General features: G+C 39.7%; 1 protein-coding gene across 4 annotated transcripts in view; it reads right to left on the bottom strand.

Annotated features, from left to right (window-relative positions):
- Positions 1 to 522: 522 nt before the first annotated feature.
- The window catches only part of sacs (sacsin molecular chaperone), a 118444-nt gene continuing 98815 nt past the window's right edge, over positions 523 to 20151 (bottom strand). For all 4 annotated transcript variants that reach the window (XM_072263040.1, XM_072263038.1, XM_072263041.1 and 1 more), the window contains one exon: positions 523 to 14944. In XM_072263040.1, the coding sequence (XP_072119141.1) occupies positions 3381 to 14944 (11564 nt within the window). In that variant the 3' untranslated portion in view covers positions 523 to 3380. The remainder of the gene's footprint in view (positions 14945 to 20151) is intronic.

Raw genomic sequence — 20151 nt, 5'->3', positions numbered from 1 at the left:
CCTCCTCGATATTCTCTCTTTTACCCTCTCCCATCAGACAGAAGCCTAAAAGTATGTACCACCAGGCTCAAGGACAGCTTCTGTCTCACTGTTATCAGACTCTTGAATGGACTTCTTGTAGAATCAGACAGATCCTTGGCCTCACAATCTTACATGTGATGACTTTATACTTTATCATTTACCTGCACTGCACTTTTTCCCAGTAGCTTTTACACTTTATTCTGCATTGCTATTGTTTTACTTATTCTAGCTCAATGCCTTGTGTAATGATTTGATCTGTATGAACAGTACACAAGACAACCTTTTCACTGCATCTTGGTACATGTGGCATTAATAAACCAAAGCAACACACACAAAATGCCGGAGGAAATCAGCAGGTTAGGCAGCATCTATAGAAATGGATAAATAGTCGACATTGCCGGCCGAGACCCTTCATTGGTTCAGGAATGAACCAATAATACAACAATACCGTAACTATAACTATTGTAACAATTACAGTAATGATGACACATATATACTGAAGTTGCTTTATTGTAGTTGTGAAACTTGGTACATCAGCTGACAGAGCTACACTGCTCCAAATTCATGAGCAGTACTATAATCACTTCTCAAAAATACATTTATCGCAGCAGTCTATGCCCAGATTACCTGCTGCTAGTAAATGTCACACCATAGTCTTGCAGTAACAGTTCTGTCAAATATATACACAACAGCAAAATCAATTAAGACAGTATGTACGACATGTGATCATATTCCTAAATGGCACTGAAGTTGCTGATGTGTATCAAAGAAACATTGACAGTTAACTAGCTACACAGTCCTCTCTGTTTCAAAATTTTGAGTACTGAACACATATTTCTGCATAAAGTCATGATGAATTAGTTAATATAGCTGAGATGGCAACATTCTAAAACTCTAACACAAGCATATAAAATTAAGAAAAGTACAAGAAAATAATTATAATGCTGAAAGCCTTTTGTCTTCAAATAGTGTAGAAAAATTGCATGGGTATTACAAGTGTTCTCATAAACCAGTGAACTGTTGTTGTTATGGAATATTGTGCTTGGTCAGAGATAAGTGTCCAAATGTGCCTCGCTTGTATAAGGAAAATCGAGTTTTTAAAAACAAGTATTTCCTCGAAGGGAATGTAACAATAGGATTAGATCAGTGAGAAAATTCTGCATGCAACAAAAACATAAGAAATTCTGCAGATGCTGAAAATGCAGAAAAACAGACACAAAATGATGAAAGAACTCAGCAGATCAGGTAACATCTATGGAGAGGAGAAAAGAGCCGATGTTTCGGGCCAAGACCCTTCATCGACCTTGGCCCAAAACTTCAGCTCTTTATTCCTCTCCGTTGATCTCCCTGACCTGTTGAGTTCCTTCAGCATTTTGTATGTTTTGCATGAAAGAACATATATGGAGCTCCAAAAAGAAGCAGTGAATCAAAATTAAGTGAATGGTGTTTGTATATTACTTTGACTTGGCTTGGGAAAAAAAAATGATCTTGAGAAGAAGCTACCTTTTTCAACAGAAAAAAAATACAAGTGACCTTTTTGCAGAAATGCTGAACAGTACTCAATATTAGTGAAAAGAAACTCTAATTATTGTTTTCAGCTTTCCCACCACTGAAATATATTTAAATCAATGTATCAGGGTGCCAAATAAAAATCCTAATTACTGATTTGCATAGAAAGCTAAAAAGCAGAATCCTGTTATTACATTCAGTATGAATACACTGATAACAACCAAGTTATCCCATCTCTTCTAGAAAAATGAGAAACATTAAATAAAATACAGGAAATACATTAAAAATATAGAAGTGTTCTGCAGATCAGCACCTCTGCCATCTGTTCACTAAAACACAATAATATAAAATCAAAACCAAAAATACATTAAACACACACATCATCTGCACAATGAATAGCAGAAACTGACTATGAAAATGTCATGCAAAGTAGTCAAAAATACATCAGTCCATTACACCTCATTGTTGATTCAGTGAACAATTTTTTTGTTATTGTCAGGAAGTACTCAAATATCTTAAACAAAAATATTGCACAATAATGCATATATAAAATGATTTCTTATTATACAATTAAATAGAACCTTCAGGTTTCAAACCTGTGATAGTTTGCAAACATTTCATTTATTCTGTAAAACTATGGTGTGATATATATACTTGTAGACCAATGTTTAGACCCAGTCTGTGTTTTGTGAATGCTCATAGAATGTGTCAAGATTTCAACTGTGTAGGATGTTTATTTCAAGATTTCTATTGTATATATACTTGGCAAAAGATACTTACTTAGTAACAGCCATTGGTACTTCAATTGCAAGCATTGAGAAAACAACTTAAATCTTAACCCTCTCCTTTCCCCGCAAAGGAGATAGGTTAAGTAACTTCTTGGATTCATCTAGTGCAAGTTACTATAATCTGTTGCATGTACTTAAGGCATTAAAATTAAGGAAAGTAAGCCTGTCCATACTTCTATCGGAACAGTAGCTCAATTCCAGCAGCTACGTAAAGTTCAGCTTTACCCTGGTCTGCACTGCTCCAGCTGATGAAGATGCATGAAAAGATCACAGGGTTTCAGCACTGATACACGAAACGGCTTACCTTGATCATGCTTAGCCAAATGCATTGAAAGAAATTTAATGTTAAATTTGAAGTTAAAGTGGGACTATCATCTTTTACGAAAAACCTCTCTCTCAAAGCAAAACAGTTACTTGAAAGGAATGCCTTCAAATCATATTGGTGTGTATATACAGGTTTCCATATTGTCCAAAAAGTGCAAAGGAAACTTTGAGCGGGTTTAATCACTAAAATGTTTACGAGTGTGAGCAGGATAATAATCAAATTGATAAATTGACTGAATATGAAACGACTTCATACAAAAAACTATTTATTCAGTATATTACGTATGGTTTAGAGGTGAAAATGTTGGTCTTAATGAAAGTTTTAAATATTATGCGGGGCATTGAACTAATCATGACACTCATTTGGAGGATAGCTCGCTGGACATCTAATTCATTTTAATTCTTTACGAAGAATTCTTTGCATTTTTTTGAAGCATTTCATATATAGAGCTTGCAGGTGGCAAACTGGTTATGATCTGGTGCATAAGTAAAAGAGTTTTTGGCCATTTAGAAAGGGCAACTGGCTCAGAACTATTGCAACAAGTGTTGTGCTATGTTTTCAGTTTTAATTCATGAAACAAAGTTAATTTAACAAGACTACATGAACATTTCATGAGAGCTACGTTTACAGAAGGATAAGATATCCTTGATTCATCCTAGATGACATAATGCTTCTGTTTGTGTTAACTGTTGTCCAGATTAATGCCTATGTGTTTCCTAACCTTACCAATTGTAACCTTACAATTTTTGTTGAATGAAGTTTTCAAGTTTTATGATGATCCGTGCAGTGCATTCCATCACTCTCATTGCAACATCCGTAGTGAATTTATCATTTGGAATTAGAGGAAAGGGGAGGAGATCTGGATACCGGGTTCTCAATCCATCCACACCATATGCTTCCAGAGTATTTACATCTGCTGCAAGTCCTGCCAGACTTTGGCTGTATTCCTCCACTTTATGTGCAAGTGCAGCTGGTTTGACGTCTTTGTCAGACTTCCCCTTAACTGCATATTCAGCTGATATCAAAGCAAGCTTTGCTGCCAAGTAGCACTTGAAACATACCCACTCATTAGCATTTTTGTGCAGGTCATTTCTAGCTGCAGAGAAGTTTGCTCGTGCTTGCCTGAGCCATCTTCGTGCCTCAATGGGGTTGCCCACAGTTTTGAAGGTTGGGGGCACAAAAAACCGTGAAGAATGAGACGAACCTGGAGCTGAAGCAAATCTGGCTTTAAAATGCTGCCTGTCAGATTTATGGCTAGTTGCTTCCTGATTCCAGGATGTGTAAAATCTCTGAAATGAAAACTTTTCTGATTGGAAGCGAGCAGATGAAGAAGAGTAGGTTCTTCTAGAAGCTCGGTCAGTACTGAATTCAGAACCGCCTATCCCTTGCTTTTCTAGCCTATTGATTTCATTCTGTACATGCTTGAAGACTTCAGTTGCTATTTCCAGATTATCTGCATTTTTATCAGGATGCCACTTGAGGTATAACCGTCGTATTATCTTTTTCCTTTCTGACTCAGGAAGTCTCCAAGCCTGTTCCAGTACCAAGGTGACCTCTCGAAGGATTTCAGGCAGGGCATGTAGCTTAATCTTCTTTGGAGACTGGTGCTTTGAAGTTGGTGCTCGATGGCTTTCCCTTCCAGGAAAATGGGGAGGTATCGGCCTGAGGCCTGGAGAAAGGCATTCAGTGGGACTTGTAGGAGTGGTGGGTGTACTATCTCTCCCTTGCGAACTTTCATCAGGTCTTGAAAACTTGTACAGATCTAGAGAACTTACAATTTTGTACTCACTGTAGCCGATGTCAATCTGGAAATACTTTCCCAGAAAGCTGGAATGATCAGCTCCTTCACGTTCTACTTCTTGCACAATGATGGCATAAGTGTACGTTGGCTGGTATGATCCATATATATCACCACCTTCAGCATCGACAAGATACCCAACATATTCACCTGGGTAGAATACATTCAAGGGATCCATGAGGAGTAAGTAATGGATTTCAGCTGGTATAGGTGTGCCTGGTAAAGGCAGTTCAAGTTTTGAACGTTCAGTAGAAGAATCATACTTCACACCTAAGTTGTCCAGTTTTTCATTGATTCTGTAGATGTCATTGCAGCCAAGCATGGCTATTAGGTAGGAAGTATCCAAAATCAAGTTGTCAGTGGCAGTTTTAAGGGTCATTGCCAGGGCCAATAGAAAATTAATATCCTTGCCCTCTGCATGCTGGATATACAAGTGTATCACTGCATTTCCATATCTCTTCAGGAATGCCAACGTTTCACTTTTACTATGAGGAATGGTACTACACCCTTTTATTCGAAGGCTTGTCTGTAGTTTCTCAAAGCAGGAAACTTTTAGACCTTCACGCAACGCCTTGCAAAGTCGATTAGCTTTTTCTTCGTTTGCCAAATAGGCATTGTCATTTTCATGCTTCATAATCCGGATAAGGCCTGTGATAAACTGTTCTGAGGAAAGCAGCAACTGAAGACGGCCCTGTAGTGAACAAAGTGCCCCAAATTGACATATTTTTGGCGTTTCTTCATCTAAGATCTCTTCCAAGATTCCGCTGAGCAACCTTGGCCTAAATTTTGAAGGGAGCAGCATGATTAACTTTGTATGAAATGAATGGTCTTTTCCCAAATAACACTGGCTGAGATCCACCAGCATTAGCATCCCCACATTCCCCTGCATTCGACTTTTATAATGTGGTGCATCATCAAAAACCAATATGCTTGACTTTGTTAATCTCCCGTCATGACTTGGGAGATAAAGACCTATCTCACGTAGACTTTCAAAGTCAATTCTGACCCTTACCGGTTCACTTTGAAGACTCTTAAAAAGTCCGGACACAGCCCTTTTTACAGTTCGCATTTCATTCGGTTCCAGTTGCTTCCCTTCTGATATTTTAAATATACGCCCTAGTACCTCGACATACTGCTTTGTCGAAATGCTATCTTCTGTGCCCAGAAGTTTAAACAACTGGTGGAAGCTGCCAAGTTCCAAAGGCAGTTTGTACAGGTAAGGTTTAAAATCAGACTCATTTTCAAGATTTATGACAACCTCTTCAGGTTTAAGTAGCTTCCGGCCGTCTTCGACCATAACAAATGCAACACCTCGAAGATGGGAGCGGAAATCTTTCTTTTCTGCATTCAGAAATTCATAAGTACTCTGCAACACTTTGACTCTTGTTTTAATCATATCATCTTCTGGAGATGGAATGTTGCAGATGTTTTTGCAGTTACTAATGACTTTGTCTGGTGGGGGATCCAGGCTAACATTTAACATTGCTAGAAGTTCCTCTACCTGTTGCTGTTTATCAAGTCTGCTATCTTTCTGCTCCTTAATACTCAAAGGTGTTGCCCTTTCTGGAAGAACCGGGCATGATGTCCACAATAATTGCATAACGTCAGTCTGCTTGAATTTGGGATTGACTTGAGCTCCACTGAAACATATTAGAGAGAGAGTCCCATTTAGTTCCTTATACTGAGGATGAAGTTTCAAGAGCTCTGCTGAAGCGCGTTCTGGGTAGATGAATGAAATCAACGAGAGGTCTTTAAGAAAGGTTCCGGTAAACAGATCAGTCCTCTCTTGAAATATATGATTTAATAGAACGTCAACTTTGTTCTGTATTGTTTCTCTGGACCAATTCTCTGCCTGAGCTCGAACTCCAATGTCCTTAGCAAACTGCAGCAGCTGTTGCTGGGAGACTGTGTAATTCAGTCCAATGTTTCGAAAGAACGTTATCCATGACGTGAGGAATGCAGCACGGTTCTTGGGTTTTTCAACTTGTTCCAGTCGTCGAAAAAAGTCTTGAGAAATGAAAGCATTCTCTGGCAACATTGCTTTAAAAACATTTTCTGTCCTGTCATAGAAACACTTTGTAGGCTTTAGGCGGTTGAACGAATCAGGAATGATTGCAAGGCCTTCAAGTTTATCAAACAATTGCTGTCTGATTGGCGTACCTTCATCCAGGTTGGAAAGCTTTTTCTTCAGATGCACCAAATGCTCGATCTTAGCCACAGTAGTCAGATTATCAAACTTTGGCAGCAAGTGCTTCAAATACACCTCAAGGTCATCCACAGGAACACAGTTGAGGAAACTATACAAGTCCTTCAATTGAGGGTTGTCTGCAAGAAATGCAAAGTTAGAAGACAGTGTCCATCTTTCAATTTCAGCTAGAGGAATGTTTTTTCTTAGAACAAAGCAAGACCCATATTTTAAGATGCTGATATAGGTGCCATTTATGGCCTTGTAACAAGGCAATGACTTCAGAATCTTACCATCTTCTTGAGCAGTCAGCTGATTCAAGTTGGAATTGAAATACATCAGAAGCACATCAAAGTCATTGTCATTCAGATTATTTGTCCTTAGTGTTGATGTTCGGTTCATATAATCGAGAGCCTTCAGAATGCTAGTTGGACTCTCAACATTTGCCAAGTGTAAAACCAACTGTGAGACTAATATGTTCTCTTTAGAGCAAGTTTTATTCAATGCGAATTGAATACAGCCAGCTTTCATCAGCGTACTGAAAACCTTTTCATTTTGGCCAGTTGGGAAAATTGAAACATTCATTAAACTAAGTGGTACTAGAACATCACATTCTGGTACCAGCATTTTGTTGCTGGAAATAGTAAATTTTGTACCAGGCAACAAAGCCCAGTCCTTCAATGTCTCAACAATCATTTCAAATGTTGGCCCAATCTCGGCTTCACCTTCCTTCACAGAAATCGCATCACTGATGAAATGCCAGAAGCTTTTCAACCACGGTTCACTTACAAAACTTTCTTTCCATTTCACAACAAATCTCGTTCTATAATCTCTGGGAAGCACAAATGAGAGCAGCTCGGCAAAGCTGTTTATATCAAAAGCTTTTGCAACACCGCAGTTGAGCAAGATATTATTGTACTTCATATAAAGTGTGTTCATGAATAGCTCTTTACGGGATGGGATCAACTCATGGTAAGTTGTCAGAAACTTTGGACGCTTAGCATCAAAAGCCTGCACGACATTGTCCAGAGTAATGAGAAGAGGAAGCCCTTCCACCCTAATCTCATTCTCTTCGGAATCTTTGAAGCAGTAATCAACCAGAAGTTTCAAATTGTGAAAGAGCTTTAGTGCAGTCTGATGTAGTCGACAGGGCAACTTTCCAAGGTGGCAGCTTGAATCTGGAGATGTAAACGTGTGCAAGAACTCTCGGACATCAGCAGGCGTTACATAGTGGACTGGAATCCCAGCTTCCTGAAAACAGAGATAAATGTTGGAAGTCTCATCCGAGCTATAAACCAAGTTGAATCCTATATCAAGTAATAAATTTCTGAGCCTGTAAACGTTTTCAGCAATCGTCTTTCGTACTGCAATGTTGTATTCTGTACTTTTCATGTGCTGCAGCTCATCCTGAAGCAAATTATCAAAGAACGACCGGTTTCTATTAGCTGTTGATGTATTCACCCAGCTAATAAAAATTGTAGGGTGCAGTTCTCCACTGTCTGCATTTGGTATCCTGACTACTGGAAGAAGACGCTTGAGATCGTCATGAAGACAACAATATACGGATCTCACAAGGCAATGCCAATCCGGCTGTATGTCCTGCTTGTTGGCTGCAAAGAATGTCAGAAATTTTTTTAAAGAATCCTTCATAACATGAATGGGTGTGTTTTGCAAGACGGTTATTGTTGGGTCAGAACCGAGAAAGTAGCGCTTCCGTACCTGTACCAGCAGTTCCACGTAGGCAGGAGCGATTAAGGTAGTCATGAGGTTATTGTTCCAGTCACTGCGTACCCCAACTCCATTGTCATCCCGCCATAAATTCCTCCTTGCTGAATCCAAAGCAAAGTGTCCATTTACGTGCACAGGTAAACCCGTTTCTAGTGACAAAGGCAGAAAGCAGAAAGCTCTGTGAGGCTTTTTGTAATTATGACTAACGCAGGCAGCAACACCTCCTCGAGGGAAAAGCGTGATGTCTTCATTTTTATGAGCTGAAATAACAGACTTTGAAACTTTCTCCATGTTTGAGAAACCTGACCTGTTGCAGACCAACCATGTTGTAAGGTTGCCTTCAGAATCTTCAATGTCCATAGCATAAGTGATCTGTTGAACTGGTATCTGGCTGAGCTGTTTTCTTTTATTTACACTATCAAGCACAGAGGCATGGAATTGCTTCCGTTTCAGCCTGTCAGCATCTGTGATTTTGGCTTTCACCGAGTATAGAACATTCAGTTCCCCTGTTGTCTTTTCAATATCACAAATGGAAATCTTCTCCATGTGATTTAAAAACATTAGGAGCTCAGCTCCATCGCTACGCAATTTGTCCAAAAGATTTTGGACCATCTGATCTGACACAGGGACTTGACAGATTTCAGATATTTTGGCCATCTCTGCATTTCGTATTGGAAACCTAAACATTGTAGCATTTTCCAGTTTGAAGAGGTTACCTAAAAACGGACTCAATACATCATGAAACTGATTTCTGAAGTCTGAATCCAAATCTCTGAACATCCTTCCAGGGCTGACATTGGTAGATCCGGGTGCATACTTAGCATGGGGATCAAAAATACAGAGGACGTCGTTGTCAGAAATAAATGCCGGGCAGTCGGTTATGTGATACACAGAATTAAATCCGATTCCATATTGCCCAGTCTTGCCAGGATTCCCTTCCTTTGTCCCTCTTCCCAGGTTCTGGATCCCTCTAATATCATCTTCTGTGAAGGGTTGGTTATTGTACACACAAACTGCAGGACCTTGGAGGGGTCCCCACTTCTCATCAAAGATTCGATCTCCTGGATGCTCCCTGGGATCAAATATAAAATAGATTTCTGTGGCTTTTGCATCATCTGCATTTTGAAGCAACTCCTTTAGCATTTCTTTCTCAGAAGGATACGCATTGAGAATGCTTTTAATCCTACTGGTCAGTTTCTCTTTCTGTCCAAATTCACTGCCAAGGGTACTGAAACAAATATTGGAAGCATAGCGCTCTAGGGCTTTATGACGTTTTGGTAATGCCCCCAGCTTAACAGCCACCTCTCTTGGAATATCAGGGTGACAATATTTCACACTCTTATCGCGCACTCTAATCCAAGGACAATCATTGTAGCACAAAGATTTAGCTGGAACAAGAAATCCATCACCATCTGGTAACAAAAGGGTTCCATATTTTCGCTTGCAGTAATCTCGATTTTTCTCCCTAATGAGACCCCAGACTCCTTCACTAATGATTCTTCGGCAAAGCTGAAAATTATTTTCACTTAGTGATTCAGGATCACATTCAGTTTTTAAGACCTGAAGGACTGATGCAAAGTCTTCAACTGTGAATGAGGATTGAACTCCCAGCTTTTCAAAGAATTCACGGAAATTGTTCCTATACTTGTTTGGAAGCTGGTAAAGGTAGGGAGTTGCATCAAAATTCAAGTGGAAGGCAACCTTCGCTGACTCAACGTAAGTGTTCTCAACCAGAACAAAGGCAAAATTTTCAAGTTCCCCATTGATCTGCACTTTTGCACCTTCATTCTTCATCATGGCTTCATGAAGATATTTGTAACAAGCATTTGTTATGTTCTCTTGGCAAAGAGTAATGCCATCAAAGCCAGTGGCTACTTTCTTCAGCTGTTCTAACACTACAAGAATAGGTGGCTTCTTTAACAACCCCAAAAAATCTTTAACACTCGATGACAGGGTACCACACCCTTTACTGGGAGGATTTTCATTTAGAATCGGCTGCAGAAGACAAACTATCTCCTGGTACTCAAGTGCGTACACCTCCTTAGCTGAAAATAGAGTTTCAGGTTGAAAATCATTTCCTTTCCAATGTAATGAGAAACCTGGAGGCTTTTTAAGGAAAGGAAGGAAAGGTACAGACTGGAATTTCACAGCAAAGTCTTTAGCTCTGTGGTCCCGATACTTTAATTTCTCATCAATTAAACTGAGTATGATGCTGCTCCGGAGGCAGGCTGCTGCATGATCACTTTCATTTAGTGCTGCCACAGACATCGCTCGTTCCAGTATATCTTCCCAGGATATATCATCCTTGATCATGCCAAGTTGTACGAGCTTTACTAGACGGACTGGGTTCAGGTAGTCTTGTGTAGTTCCACAAGGGAATCTCCCATCACTAATGTCATAGAGCTTAGCAACTCGACCCTCAGGATGAATGAGTCTTGAAGGAACAGATAACAGTTGCTGTTCTCCTGACGATGGAATACAACAGGTTGTACGCAGCAGCCCAGAAAGCTCCAACACCTTTTCATCGAGAATGTAAAGCATTAATGGATCACGAAGCTCAGCCTCTATCTCTTCAATATATGGGAAAAATGCCTCTGTAAAAAACTGCTTCTCAGAAAATGTATTTTCCAGTAATATATTCTTGCAGCCTGCTTCTTCAAAGCCAGCTCTAACCCAAGGTGGAAGTTCCACAGCACACAGTGGTTGAGGCTCAGCCTTTTTGAGGAACTGCAAGAGAATCCTAAAAGCCAAAGGCCCAACGACTGGTCTACGAAGCAAAGTATCATCCAAGAACCTTATGCTTTTGATGGAAACCCAGGAAGTTCCATCTGAGAAGACCTCTGTCAGCTTGTTTCCTCTTCCTTTGGCTATGTCCTCATAAAGACCTTGCCACACCACAGCAAAGTCATCATGAACCAAGGTAATATCAGGCCATAGTGTGTAATAGTTGTAATCAACAAGCTCTGCATTAACAGCCATGTCCCGCAATACAGCAAGTGCTTCCAAATATGCCTGAACTATCACATGCCTCATGAAGATGGTGTTCCACCTGCCTTTAGTATCTGTTTTCCAGATTTCTTTCCGATTGGAGGAAACTGCAAAGCAGCCATTGATGTGCACTGGTAATCCTGTTTTGATTCTCAAAGGCAGATAACAGAACACTTCCCCGTAAGCACTACCGTTTGTCTTGATGCTCCATTTTTTGTCTTCTGTTTCAGATAGCAGAACACCAACAGCACCACAAGGGACAAGTCCCAATCTCCGTCCACTTTCCTGCAGTGAAAACATCAGTGCTTCTTCAGTATCCATGCATGAACATATAAGCCACGTTGTGGATTCAGTCATTTTTTCAGGGGGTTCCTCTTCACTTCCCTTCCTGCTGTGTGCTACCTTTGCTGAAAAATCCAAGAAATCTCCATCATCTGGAAGTCTGAACAGAGGTGACTGAAGATCAACTATCCTTTGGAATACCTGAAGAAATTCATGCACCACTATTTGCACTATGCAGGCACACCGAGGCGCTTCAGAAGGAAGCTGTCTTGTATTGGCAAGTGTTTTCATCAACTTTGCTGCCTCCTTTAAAATATTCATGGGTGTGGTCACAGCTTTTGATGAACATAAGATTTTCTTGATTGCAATAAGAGTTTGTGCTAAGCCAGGATCAGATTCTTCTGATTTTAAGTATTTTAAGAACATGGTGTTGACATTCTGAGAGAAGAGAATCAGCCTATGGCCACACAGACTGAACTCATCTACAAGAGAATAAATATCAGTGATATTATAGGAAACATTGCTAATTTCACTGACTAATGCCTCCTCCTCCACTCTAAAGGGAAGTCTGAAAAGAGTTCCCATATAGCAAAAGGGTCTTTCCTTGTCCAGTGGCAAATCACAACCAAAGACATTGACAAATGGCTTGAACTGATTGGGGAACTTTCTTAATCTCTTCTGATGTTTGTTCCAATTAATTTTTATCCCAGGATGTGTTTTATCACGAATATGCTTTCCCAAATGACTAATATTGGGATCAAACATTATCATAAATTCACGGCTCAAAATTATAGGGATATCTGTGATGTGGTAAACAGAGTTAAAACCAAGTCCAAACTTGCCAACTTTGTCAACCTCAGTCCTCTTCAGGGATCCACCAAGCCTGGTTATATTTACAAAGTCAGCATCACTGAAGTCAGAGTTGTTGAATGACCAAAGAGCAGGCCCGTGGCACAGTGCCATGCCTGGGTCTAGGAGGTTTTCCCGGATATCCGAGTTTCTCCGCATGTCAATCAGGAAGCTGCACTCAGTTCCCTCAGCATCGTCGGCATTTTGTAAGAGCTCTTTGAAGATATCCGCAACTGATGGATATTCTTCTAGAATGTTTCTGATACGCACAGTGAGGGGCTCTCTTTGTCCAGATTGCTCAAAGCCTAAATTCTCTGGGTTAATGAGCCTTGTACTAAGGCAGGGCACTTGCAATGCCTCAGCCATTTTCATAGGAATGTCCTCATGCACCAAATTAATGGGTTCTAATGAATCATCAAGCAAGTCACTGAGGTCATCCACCTTGATGTCGCAGTAACTACAGTTCTTAATGGGCTCCATTACCAGCTTGCTGGGATCTTTACTGTAATGAATAGGTATTGAAGTATCAGCATTAACTGTGATTTGATTGATGTACAGCCACCTTAAGATGTTTAGTACCAGAAGTAAGTTTTGCTTACTTTCTTGCTCAGTGATTTCACCATCACTTTTCTGTTTGATAATCTTAATAATATTGAAGATGTGCTCGGTTGTTATTTCTTCCAGTGCTCCAAAGAACGTAAACAGCTTGTGATATTTTGCCATTGTTTTTGGTAGGATATATAGGTAAGGCTCCAGATCAAGTTCTTCTATGGGTTTTGTAGCTACATGTCCAGGTACAGTAAAGACCTTCCCCGTCCATACCCAGGGAAAGGTCAATGATTTGAACCCTTCTTTATCCTTCTCCAGATGTCCTTGCATAAAGTCATAAATGTCAAGCAAGAAATGCTGAAACTGGTACCATTCATCGTTATTGAAATCCTTGGAATTGTGCCAATCCACAACATTCTTCAAGTGCCCCAAAACCCGGTCCAAGCTGGGTTCCGTGGAAAACCCTAGCAATTTTCTAACTGCAGCAGAGATGTTCTCCACAAGAGGCACGGCAGAGCCAACTAATACTGCATCAGATATATCCCGCATTTCACAAGCCTTGTGGAAAGTTAATACATCCCCTTTCCAAGCAAGGGATTGTGGGTAATTCAGAGGACGTTTCTTACAAACTGGAACCCACTTTATTTTTTGCAATGTTGCCTTTGCTTCAGAAGAAAGCAGTGAAGTCTTTTGTCTATGAAGAATTGTTAGTAATGTCTTGGCTTTTCTGATAACCAGTTCCTGCTCAAACTTGCTACTGCTCTGCAGTACCTCAATTCTTTTGGCCACTTGGACGAGTTCTTTTTCAGTTAACTGATCTTCATTCTTCAAGCCTATTTGTCTCAGAGCATGTAAAATATCTGGAGTTGAGGTATAGCTCTCTGGTGGAAACAATGTTTTTTCATCAGCATAAAACAAATCCTGCAATGTTTCTATTTTGGGATCAAACAACTCTTTAGCTGACAGTAATCTTCCCTGAGAAGTAGAAATAAATTTCAAAGATTTCAGCCATTCTATAAACAAAGCATTTTCATCTTTAAGAAAAGATAAATTAATGAGAATCCAAGATACAATATTTGTTACATCCTTACTAGAATAAAAGCCTTTTTCAATGTCCTGCAGTATAATTTTTAGGCAGTCCGTACTTTTTAGTTGTTCAGCTTTCAGCAAGGTAACTAGCCGAATGGATGCTTCATCAGTGCAATGTATTACAGGAATGGACATCCGTATGTCTGGCAGAAGCTTTGCAGTATGATGCAAGACTTTACTTCCTTTCAATGCAATAAAACTTTGGCTACTTTTCTCAGAGGATGGTTCAATTTTGTTAAAGATAATTAATTCCTGAAGAATTTTCTTGTCTCGCTCATTAACTTCTGGCAAACTAGCTAAGAAACACCTAAGTGCAATTTTATGTGTTGGGGGCAACAACATGACCTGACTGGTAATCTTTTGTGGCAGTGCATTATCCAGGACCTGCAACAAGGTGCTCGGCAGAGGAGAATGGATGTACTTTTTCATAAGGGGGTGCTGCAAACATGGGTCTAGCTCTTTAATGGCAACTCCACCAAGCTTCTCAATGACATCGGCTAGAAACTCAGGGAGCTGCGTTTCATTTTCAGATTCCAAGATTATGGGAGAAGGAGATCGGAGACGTAAAAGCTTGACTGTGCTTTGGGATTCATCCAAAGGCATCTTCGGGATCAGTGGCAACTCCTCAAACAGAGTCAGGTCTTCAGGGAAGTTATGATATAGATATCTCCATACTGTTGTCAGCCAAGACATTGGTGGATGCTTCCTCTCTGGGCTTCCTGGTGACCACTGCACCATCATCTCTCTGCCAGGCCAGCAGGCATTCATCATTTCTTTGATAAGACGTGCAGAACGTTCGGGAGTCAGCAACTGCAGTTGTGTACAGAGTCGACCTGAGTATTAATAGCAGTAAAGAGAGAAAATTAAAAAAATGATCCAGCTGAATAATTTATGCTAGCTTTAAAACTGCAAACAAAAACTAGCCTAACGCAATCAGTTTTACAGTACAAAAATGGGTTAAAAAGTTGCTATTGGACTCCCAAGCACAGCACATTTATGAGCACTTGCTGTTTCAGAGTATCTAGAGGCCCTGCGTAAAGAAATGCTGCCCACAGACTGGGAGGATTGTTGCCTGCTTCCATTGTTTTAAAGAGCTGTCATTCTTCCATTAGTTCAACACTCTCTTAACCCATTGGTATTGGCAGCTGACTGATTTGCATCTAAACTAGACTGCCTATACAATCAGAATTCCATTATGTTAATTATTCTGTACATACGCCAGATTTTTTCTCTTTTAATTCTCAGTTGAAACTCCAGAGCCACAGTTTCTCATTCTGACATACACAACAAATGGTCCAATTTTAACTTCATCCAGTACATATCTTTGGATATGAATTCTTGGTATTCAGCCTAGTTAAAAAGTTAAAAATATTTGCCCCAGTTCATTAATGTCACTTTCAACAGTGCTCCTTTGAAGTTTTCTCTCTTATTCTACCTGAAGTGAGTGACTGTGGTTTGTTTCAGCAGAAAATGCAATAGATCACTGAACACGAGGCAAATATTTAAATCCCTCCACTGTGAAAATGGCAATATTGTTTGACTTCATCAACCTTTCCTTCATATTATGTGTTCAGTTCCTTTAAACCCCATCTTTGATCTCAAGATGCATATGATTGTCCTGACCTCACTCCCTCTCTTTTCAATAGCAGTGGAAATCTAGAACATGACTGCAATATTTAGAAGGACATTGTGTAACCTTTAGTTTTAAACAAATAAGTGTAAGTTATGACCCACCCCTCCAAAAAAAATTAGTTTGGAAGCACATTAATTCAATTCAGAATGCGAGCTTTTTCAGATGCAGAAATTACAAAATAATCTGCAAGACAATGTGCAGAATTTCAGTAGTACCTTGTCTCTCCAGCAATGGGAAGCATCTAACCTCTGCTCTGACCTCTCTGGACTAACAGAAAAAGAACCAGGAGTTCACTGAGCAGCAATCAGCTTTCATGAATTTAAAGCTTGTGATTCCATGGCAAATTTAGACAGAGCTCAATGCACATTTGTACTCGTATTGCATTAGTAATTGATCACACTTTGCAGGGCCAGAATATAGTAACAATTCCCCTTTAAAGAAAACATGCTCTGTAATAACATTGTGGGTAATGAATCTAACTAGGTCATGATGCATCAATACCCAAGTCCTGTGGACAGTGACAAGGTTCAGCTTTCTAGAAATTAAATTGCTCTTGCATTAGGTAATATCTCAAAAGGCACTTCAGAAAGGAAAGCATCCTCAGTTGACTGTTTGGATGAAATGTACAATGCAATAAATAAAACCTGCCTCGGGCAAGTTCTGGCAGCAGACTGGCATTTTCTGAAAGCTGGGAGGTGCAGTGCTCACATTGCAATGCAGGTGGGAGGGTCATAAATAGAAAATAGCTCATCACTCAGGGGACAAACCAAAATATGTTGTGCACTTCATTCTCAGAAAGCACATTCTTCATTGGTTTGCTAATTTGGTAACCACTGGCCTGTGTCAGCACAGTGCCTCTTCAACCAACTACTTCAATAGCTAATATCTCTCAACCAGGCCTAGGATTGAATAATTAATCCCAGTCGCTTATTTGGTGGCGATAAAAACAAAGCATGGCTTCTCATGCTAACGCTGTTAGTAACCTGATGAGCAACTGCAATTCCCAGCTGGCTGCTAATTCTGCGTTATCATTTTAGTCACCGTTATATTTTGGCAAACACCAGTAACTGTTATTAGCTTTAAGTCAGCAACAGAAAATAAATGCATTGATAGCATTTGTGGCTCTACCAGAAACTGTACCACTGAGGGAATGCAGTGTGGATCAGATGACATCATCATCATGTCTGGTTCTAATATCTTCCTCTGTTAAACAGCCTGCCAGAGTTCACCAGCAGCACTCATTCACAAAGAACAGCAAGGAACTCGGGGCACCTGGCATATTACACACCTCAATTTATCAAGATGGTCACATCACAAAGGCATTGAATGCTGGCCTAAAGTTACTCCAATGCCATTTCTTTGGGTTGATCAGAAAAAACAAAATTGCTATTAATAAATCATTCAATGATCAATTGTTCTAAACGAGATTTGATTTTTGGCCTGATGAAGGGTCTCAGCTCAGACTGTCTACTGTTGATTCCACTCCATAGGTACTGCCTGACTTGCTGAGTTCCTCCTGGGGCGGGGGGTCGTTATTTGTGTGTGTGTGTGGCTCAGGATTTCTAGCATCTGCAGAATTTCTTGTGTTTGTGTTTTTGATTTTTGGTGTTATTTTTATATTGAAATTACATCTACTGTAAACTTCACAGATTTATTATTAATTTTTCAACAAGATTCTGTTATATTGGTCAATTTGCAAAATTTCAAACTGGAACAACAACAATAATTAAGGTTTTCTAGTAAGCTAAAGGCATCATTGCAACACTGCAGATAATCCAAATATTTACCTCCAACCAGAACAAACAACTGACTTCCCCACACAGATACACAAACATGGAAAAATATCATCTTGAGGACAGACCGTCTTATCCAGAGTGCAATGATAGTTTGAGGTGAAAACAGCAAGTTCAATCTCATCATGCTGATCATGCATTTTTGTCTAAAAATGTTGACAAATACCAGAATCAACTGTAGTATTCCAAATATTAATAGTTTCTGGTAGAACCACAATTAACATGAATCTATAGAATTTTAGTTTTACCACAAACCATAAAAACTGAAGTCACAAACGCAGAACAAAACACCTCAAGGCCTTTCAGAATGGAGTCTTTGTAGTTCAATGGAAAATTCCATTCCAGATTTGATTACAGTTTTGATTACAGATTTGACCTGTGCCAACTTATCTCAATATAATTAACACTGACTCACTGGCTGAATGGCTTCTTCTAATGCTGCAACATGACTATTGTATGTAAGGGCATTTATTGAAGTTCTGATCATTTCAGAGTCTTCATTACCACAGAACGGAAGAAAGGAGCAAAAGCCCATTTATTTGATCCCATCCACAAGAACAATTCCAAAACAAGGTGACATTTCTCCAAGGATGTGTAGGTGTGAGGGGTTGGAAAATAAAACTTCCTTATCAAAACTTTGTGTAAACTTATTAAGGTACTCTGAGGTTTCAAACCATTTGTAGGAAAGCTGTTTAAATTTTGCTTGTATCAGCTTGAAATTTTGCAACTCACAAGTAACTCTCCTCTGGAAGCCACATATTAAAAACATCTTCAAGTCCAGTGGTGTCGGCCTGTGCATCAAGGGCCCTGCTTTTATTCTCTTCAGACTGAACTGCCAGAGGAACTGGTTACGGCAGGTACAAACATAATTTTGCTTTAAAAAGACAGTTGGAGAGTTACAAGGATAGGACAAGGCTTAGAAAGTTATGGGCCAAACGCTAGCAAAAGGGACTGGCATGGATGCACATCTTGGTTAGCATGCACCAGATGGGCTGAAAGGGGCTGTTTCTGCGCTGTTATTACCCTATAGCTACACAGACAGCAGTAGAGGGCACCAGTAAGCACACGTAAGAGTGAAGCACTTCAAACTCTGGCTTCACTTAACAGAACTGGTGAGATGCGGACGCAAAATGAACATCTTAATGGAGATCACTTCTAGTCAACTTGCGTGAAGTTTGAGTGTGTGGGTGACAGATTTTCTTCTGGTTCCTCAAAGCAAAAATGTTTTAGGGTTATCTGTCAGACAGATACCCAAATAACTTTAAACTAAATATCCTCAGTAGATAGCTTTAGTATTACTAAAAGATCTCAGCACTGACTGCCCAAGGCCAAAAAACATAAGTAAGGTATTTTGATTGCTTTAGCACATGCAGTTAAACTATCTGAAAGCGCATAAGACAACTGGGTGAAATACTAGAGTACACCACGTGCAATTTTGTTTTAAAATAGCATCCAAATCTATTCCACTGCAAGATAAGTCATGGATGGTCAATATTTCCGATAGAGACTCTGGATCTGGATTTATACGGAATCTCGAGCTGAAATGTTAACTATCCTTTTGTCTCCATGGATGCTGCTAGACCTGCTGAGCTCCTCCAGCAATTTTTGCTCTAGACTATGTCCCCAAGATTAATCTTCACTCATTTTGTTTCACTTTGTAATAAATTAAATCTTTCTTTTAAACTCTCAATGGTAAAATATTTTAGTACTTTGAAATTCAGGTTGTACGGAGCCCATATGTATTGTTTGGGTGCTGTGTCCTTCCCTTCATGTTTCGGTCATACATGAAACATATCATGAGATCAACAACCTGAAATTCCCTATCAAAAGCATTGTTAGAAACAATTCTGCAGTTTATAAAAATAAACCCCATCACTTTAAAGGTTAGCTTTACATCTCACATGTACATTAAAACATACATTACAGCAAAATGCATTAATGGCCAACACATTCCAAGGGTTGTGCTGACTGCAGCCCAAAAGTGTCACCAAGCTTCAGGCACCAATGTAGCACGCACACAATTTCGTAACCCTAACTGTACAATCTTTGGAATGTGGGAGGAAACCAGAGAACCCAGAGGGGACACACGCAGGCAGACGTGGGGAGAACATACAAACTCCTTACAGAAAGAAGTGAGAATTGAACCTCAATTGGTGACTGCTGTCACTATAAAGCAATGCATTCACCGCTATGCCCCTGTGGCCTAATTCAATACGGAATGGAAAATAACTGCGACTCTGGTAGCATTAGCCACATTTGAATTTAAACAAAGTTCAAAGTAAATGTTATTATCAAATGTCACCATAAACCACCATGAGATTCAGTTTCTTGTGGGCATACTCAACAAATCTATGAAATAATAACCATAACAGAATCAATGAAATACCATCCAGCTAAGGCGTTCAGCAAGACTGCAGAAGATAACAATCTGTGCAAATACAAAAGATAACAAACTGTGTAAACAAACAAACAAATAAATAAATAAACAAGCAAGATGACGAGTCCTTGAAAGTGAAACTATTGGTTGTGGGGACATTTCAATGATGGGGCAAGTGAAGTTGAATGAAGTTATCCCCTTTGGTTCAAGAGTCTGATGGTTGAAGGGTAGTAACTG

Source organism: Mobula birostris, chromosome 7, assembly GCF_030028105.1.
Source record: "Mobula birostris isolate sMobBir1 chromosome 7, sMobBir1.hap1, whole genome shotgun sequence".
NCBI lineage: Eukaryota > Metazoa > Chordata > Chondrichthyes > Myliobatiformes > Myliobatidae > Mobula > Mobula birostris.
Note: the sequence above shows the minus strand (reverse complement) of the source record. Positions and strands in the feature narration are given on the sequence as shown.